Source organism: Fusarium verticillioides, chromosome 10 (assembly GCF_000149555.1).
Source record: "Fusarium verticillioides 7600 chromosome 10, whole genome shotgun sequence".
NCBI lineage: Eukaryota > Fungi > Ascomycota > Sordariomycetes > Hypocreales > Nectriaceae > Fusarium > Fusarium verticillioides.
Genome location: NC_031684.1, coordinates 422,736 through 429,151, shown reverse-complemented (window position 1 = coordinate 429,151; position 6,416 = coordinate 422,736). Strand labels below are relative to the sequence as shown.

The 6,416-nt window shown below is 43.5% G+C and overlaps 3 protein-coding genes across 3 annotated transcripts; 2 read left to right on the top strand and 1 right to left on the bottom strand.

Annotated features, from left to right (window-relative positions):
- The first annotated feature begins 1,971 nt into the window (after window positions 1-1,971).
- On the top strand, window positions 1,972-4,242 carry FVEG_13758 (adenylosuccinate lyase). Its single transcript, XM_018903115.1, has 10 exons — window positions 1,972-2,343; window positions 2,395-2,406; window positions 2,457-2,700; window positions 2,749-2,866; window positions 2,914-2,992; window positions 3,040-3,056; window positions 3,108-3,255; window positions 3,306-3,437; window positions 3,487-3,671; window positions 3,722-4,242. The coding sequence occupies exons 1-10, from the start codon at window positions 2,095-2,097 to the stop codon at window positions 3,993-3,995; spliced, it is 1,458 nt and encodes a 485-aa protein (XP_018762002.1). The 5' UTR covers window positions 1,972-2,094; the 3' UTR covers window positions 3,996-4,242.
- A 65-nt stretch (window positions 4,243-4,307) lies between these two features.
- FVEG_13757 (hypothetical protein) lies at window positions 4,308-5,262 on the top strand (the record flags this gene model as incomplete). The annotated part of the gene is made up of 2 exons (XM_018903114.1): window positions 4,308-4,863; window positions 4,909-5,262. Exons 1-2 carry the CDS (start codon window positions 4,489-4,491, stop codon window positions 5,260-5,262), a joined length of 729 nt encoding a protein of 242 aa, XP_018762001.1. The 5' UTR covers window positions 4,308-4,488.
- A 117-nt stretch (window positions 5,263-5,379) lies between these two features.
- Window positions 5,380-6,138, bottom strand: FVEG_13756 (hypothetical protein; the record flags this gene model as incomplete). The annotated part of the gene is made up of 1 exon (XM_018903113.1): window positions 5,380-6,138. The coding sequence occupies one exon, from the start codon at window positions 6,136-6,138 to the stop codon at window positions 5,380-5,382; it is 759 nt and encodes a 252-aa protein (XP_018762000.1).
- Between the last annotated feature and the right edge of the window lie 278 nt (window positions 6,139-6,416).

Here is a 6,416-nt window from a genome sequence, read left to right as displayed (position 1 = left end):
TTATTATATAAAGAAGAGAGAATATAATCCTTAAGATTTTAATATATATATCTTTTATCCCTTTTAAACTAAATTATTTACTTTTTAAAGTATAAAATATATAGATATATAATATCTTAAGATTATTCTAGATTCTATTCTAGAATATTATTAGTTATAAGTTATAGTTATATATAAAGATATATTATATACCTTTAAAAAGAGAGAACTCTTTAATTCCTATAAAGGATTTTTTAAACTGTTTAGCCTTATAATATATATTCTAGATAATAGAAAAGCTTATAAAAATAGGCCTTTCTATATCTAGATTTAAAAGAAGTAGCTTATTCTTTAAATAATAGTTATAAAGAATTATAGCTATATTTTCTTTTTCTTCTAAAATAAAAATAACTTTAATAAGTATAGTAATAGAAAAATAAGATTCTATAGGAATATATAAGAAAATAAAAGAAAATTCTTTATCTTTTATTTTTTTCTTTATAATAGCAAGAATATTACTAGGCTTATAACCTATTAAGGCTTAAATAAAATAGCTAATAAATTTACTATAAGTAGTAAGATATACTATAGTAACTAATAAAGTAAAAGAAAAGGAATTAAGTAAATAAAAGGTTATAACTATTAAATAATAAGGTATAAAGTAGGATTTATAAAATAAAAGTAAATCTATTAAATAAAGTAAATTTTTCTAAATTTAATAATATATATTATATAATAGAAAAGTTAATAAGTATTTAAAAAAGAAGAAGTTCTAGAAGTAGGAAATCTAGAGTTTTATATAGACTTTATAAAAAAGCAAGCATTATAATTCCTAAAAAGAGGTAGCCTTAATAATAATAAAAAGACTATTATAAAAACTGCTAAAATTTAAAGAAAAATATAATATACTTTTTACTTAATTTAAAAGGCACTAGGCTTAGCTAGGCTTATAAAGCTAAAATAGAAAAGTAAAGTTTCTTATAGTATATTATAAATTATTTAACTAAAAGGTAAAAATCTAATATATATAATCCTTATTATATAATTATTATATAACCTAAGTTATATAACTTTTTTACTAATATTTCCTTAATAAGAAATTATTAAAGTTTATAGAAAAACTTTAATATATAGAACTTACTTAATTCTTTATATTTTACCTAAGTAAGTATACTAATTAAAAGCCCTGAATTTCCTTATTATTTTAGTATATAATATGCTCTAATTAGTTATCAGGATTATAATATATTCTTTAGTTATATAATAAGACCCTTATATAAAGTCAGGTCTTAACAGATATGGAGAGTGCCGAGTTTCGATTCCAATCTGATGCAAACACTTTATCTGAGTATTCCTCTGTCTTGTGGTGCTTCCATTACTGACCCTGTATGCTCCTCTGAGCCCTTTGATCCTGGTCCACGCTGCTCATGTTTTCATTCGAGAGCTGCTGCCAACATGATGCTCTCCAGATGAGATCCATGCTATGAATCATGAGGCTGCGCTAGCGTCATTGGGTAAAGAGTTGGCAACGACCACGGGAATGCAAAAATATGGCCCCAGCATAGGTAATTGAGCATTGCGACTTGAAATTGAATGAGTAACATGGAGAAGTCACAAGATGAATCTTGTGGTATGATTCGTTGAGATCTGCCATTGAATGACAAGGTTTGTAGTGGGGCATCTGCCAAAGTCAAACCCAGTCAGTCTCCAGCGTACTGATCTGCAAGCGATCCTAGTATTTGCTGCTTGATTGAAGAAAGCAGAGGATAGGAGCATCATCAATGTTACCAGGTCAGGTGAGAATGGACTGATTCTGATTTATTCAGCTGTTGTTGTTGTTGTTGTTGTTGTTGTTGTTGTGCACTGCCATGCACTGATGGACTGATGTGCTGATGAGCGGTTTAACGGAATTGCCCCACTGAAGCACAAGTCTGACCAATCACAAAACACAGTTTCCAACCACTGGCACTGACAGCGTCTGGCAGTGCACAACAACAAACGGCTAGAGAATTATCCGGGCCAAAGGCTAAAATTTTCTTTCTCCACGCCCACGTCAAAAAGACCTCCCCGCCCTCAGCCTTAGTCACAATATCAAACCATCAGTCGATATCCAAAATGGCCGCCTTCGATACCTACCAGACAACCCTCACGGGCCGCTACTGCAGCCAGGAGCTGTCCCACCTCTTCAGCCAGCGCTCCCGCCACTCCACCTGGCGCAAGCTATGGCTCTACCTCGCCGAGAGCGAGAAGGAGCTCGGCATCAACACCATCACCGACGAGGCGCTCGAGCAGATGAGGGCGAATCTCACTGTCACCGACGATGACTTTGAGGTTGCGCGTCATGAGGAGAAGATCCGTCGTCATGTGAGTGCACTGATCAAGTGCTGGGGATAAGCGAGCTGACTAGCGTACCAGGATGTCATGGCTGTAAGAACCACGGCATATTGACGGTTTTAATTGAGCTGATGAGTGTATAGCACGTTCATGCTTTCGGTCAAGCTGCCCCCGCTGCGGCTGGTATCATCCACTACGGCGCGACGAGCTGCTACGTCACCGACAACACGGAGCTCATCCTCATGCGCGATGCTCTCGATCTTCTCATCCCCAAGCTCGCCAAGGTTCTCTACAACCTGCAGCAATTCGCCCTCGAGTGGAAGAACGAGCCAACTCTGTCCTTCACACATCTCCAGCCTGCTCAGATCAGCACCGTCGGCAAGCGAGGTAAGCACTTTTTCCCTTGAGGGATGAATCGTGTATTGACGGATGCAGCTGCGGGTTGGGCGCAGGATCTTTTGATGGATCTCAATGAGTTTGAGCGCGTGCGCGCTGAGCTCAAGTTCCGTGGTGCGCAGGGAACTACCGGTACTCAGGCCAGTTTCCTCGAGATGTGAGTTTGTCATGCATTGGTGTTGGGATGAGTTCTGATGGGTTTAGTTTCGGTGGGGATCATGACAAGTGTGATAAGCTCAATGAGCTGCTTTGCCAAAAGGCTGGTTTTGAGGAGTGCTACGACGTAAGTGCATGCTATTATTTTTCTGTTGCTTTTCTAACAGTTTTCAGATCTCAACACAGACATAGTAAGTCTGACAATGCAACGTGCTCCCTTTGTGATACTAATCATCATCCAGCACCCGAAAGGTCGATTGTCTCATCGCCAACGCCGTCACTGGCCTCGGCACCACCGTCACCAAGATCGCCTCCGATCTGCGACATCTCGCCTTCATGAAGGAAGTCGGCGAGCCCCGAGAGAAGGGTCAAATCGGAAGCAGCGCCATGGTCAGTCATACTTAGCAGAAATTGAAGTCGACGTACTGATGATCTGTTAGGCCTACAAGCAGAACCCTATGCGATCTGAGCGTATTGCCAGTCTCGCCCGAGTCCTTCAGTCCAAGGCCGCTACCTACCAGAGCACCCACTCCGCTCAGTGGATGGAGCGATCCCTTGATGATTCCGCCTGCGTGAGTAATTCTAGCGTCTATTGTTCATTTCACATTCTGACAGATCTAGCGACGAATTGACATCCCCGAGATGTTCCTCCTCGCCGACGCCGTCGCCATCACCCTCCAGAACGTCACAGAGGGTCTCGTCGTCTTCCCCCTCAAGATCCACTCCAACATCATGGCCGAGCTCCCCTTCATGATCACCGAGAACATCATCATGCGCCTCGTCGCAATGGGTGTTTCCCGACAAGAGTAAGCCCATCTCAACCACCAACCCAATCACAATCGACTGACCATCCCAGGGCCCACGAGCAAATCCGCGTTCTCTCCTTCGAAGCATCCCACCAGGTCCAGAGCCTCGGAAAATCCAACGATCTCGTCGAGCGAATCAAGAAGACCGAGTTCTTCAAGCCCATCTGGGCTGATCTCGATGGCATGATGAAGCCGGAGCTGTACATTGGTCGCAGTGCGCAGTTGGTCGATAAGTTCTGTGGGCCGGGTGGTAAGTTGGAGAAGAAGCTTGCGCCTTACCAGGAGTCTATCCAGAAGGCCAAGGCTGCTGAGCTGAATGTTTAAGGAAGTGTGAAAAGGGAAAAGAAAAAGGAGATTAGGGCTGGTAGTGGATGATAGTTCCCAGTCAAGAAGTCAAGAATAAAAGAACGAATGACCCAAGAAATTGTGTCCAAAACCTCATCCTGGTGAGATTGGACCGGGAACATGATTTGCATGCATGGTTAAGGGAACTCGGGGTATTAAGACCCGAGCAGCACTGCCGATACGTAAACTGGGCCAATCGGCTACCCCAGCAAACCGGAGCGTGGAGATCCGCACTAACCCCAACGGCTCGACATGGAGTTAGGCGCATTAGGCTTTGGAAATCCGGGGTGCCTTGTCGTGCCCCCAAACTTTGGTAGAGACACGATTATTGGCGGAATTATTTCATCTGTTATAATGCCTGCAAGAAATTGGATGATTGGATAAACTTGCCGGATATCAAGGTATATAGTTCACTGAGGAGACAGAGCTGTTCATTTGGTCAGCCGAGTTCTGTGATCATTCCTATCTGACTATGAAGTTCCTACCCCTCGCTGCTAGCTTCCTGACCCTCTTCGGAGGCGTTGAGGCCAAGAAATCACCCTTCTTCATCTTGACAGGTGACTCTACCGTCGCCACTGGTGGTGGCTGGGGCGACGCCCTTCTGAACAACACCAAGAAGCCCGCAGGCGGTATCAACATCGCCAAGAACGGCGCAACGACTGTATCTTTCCGATCCCAGGGCTTATGGGATACTGCTCTCGAGAACGTGAAGAGCCACAAGAAAAATCACGAGGCTATTGTCACGATTCAATTTGGGCATAATGATCAGAAGACTCTTACGCTGGAGCAGTACTCGGATAACCTTGCTGTTATGGTCGGTGAGGTTAAAGAGGCTGGAGGCACAGCGGTAAGCTCCATCTTATAATTCAGGTGCAGTGGCTGATTCTGGTAGATTATCGTTACGTCTCTTACCCGCCGTACCTTCAAAGACGGAAAAGTCGTTGAAAATCTGAGCAACGAACGTGATGCAGCAATCGCTGTTGCAAACAAAGCTGGTGTTAAGTACCTTGATCTTAATACCGCAAGCACCAAGTATGTCAACGCTATTGGACAGGAGAATGCCGACAAGTATAATGAGATCGAGGGAGATCGCACTCATCTGAACTTCTCTGGAAAACTGGTGTTTGGAAGGATTGTGATGGATTTGTTGGTTGAGAAGAGACGTGATCTGGCACGGTATATCAAGACAAACAAGAAGTTGAGTCAGCTTATAAGTGATGGGATTTTTACTACTGGAGCGGAGTGATTCTATGGAGCATAGCTGAAGACTGCAAATAAAAACGTGGCCGTGTCTCCATGACAAAAAGGCTGAAAGTTATATCGGGCTCATATACTGAACAACGTTACAAATCTGTGCAAACCCCTACCAAATCGGCGTCGGCCGTCCCTTGGTAGCTGTCTTGGGAGGATAAGACGCCACAACAGTCGTCAACCAGATCGAGTACCCAAACAAGATGGCTCCTGCAAAATACATGATAGGCTGATCAAAAATCTCAGGTAAGACGAAACCCCCCAAGCTGAACGGGGCGAATGTCCAGATGACGCAGGCCACGTTGGTAAGACAGAACCCAATAGAGAGACCGTTGCGTGAGCCACGAGACAGATACTCGTGTGTCGGCCCGACGATCAAAAGGACATTAGTGAGCGCTCCTGTGAGCATGAAGCTACCTGCGCCGAGAAACTCTATCAATATCCAGACCACTGCAAACATAGCCAGCTGCAGAAAGAAAGTGTACGTCAAGATCGATGAAGTAGGGGGCTGTTTTCTAAAGAGGGGTGAAAAAGTGGCGATGCGGTCTTTGGGGGTCTGGATGGTATACCACATGCAGAATATCTCGAGACCTGCCCAGACAGCTAGTGAGAATGAGGTTGAGAGGAAGAACCAGTGGTAATCGTAGCGGGGCGCCGCTTCGGCGAAGAGGTAAACGAAGGTCAATTCGTGCGCGACGTAAAAGCTTTGCATCCAGAATGGTATGGGACCTTGACCTTCCCGGATGAGAAGTCTTATGGCGTAGGTGTATTGTAGAAAGCCGATAATGAAGCATGCGCTTGTGGCGATCATAACAGGAATGTTGTCGAATTGTAGACTCTCCGCGATGCGTCCATAGTAGTCGATATTCATGATGATCTGTCTGAACAAGACAAAGGTGGTGAGAATTTGGCGAGTCTGGTTTGCAATAAACAATTTTCCTTATTGATGTATAACATTTATCGTATTAACTACTGGGTAGAAAACAGCTTTATATATCATCAACTGCGGTAGTGTGCCAGTACATCGGGTCGCAAGATCAACTGCCGACAAGGGTGCATCGTCAGGGCCCGAAAATCCTGCATCTCGGCACACTGAAATAACCCGAGAGCCCGTTATGCTTTGGCTAGAAAGTAGGGGTAAAGAGTTTC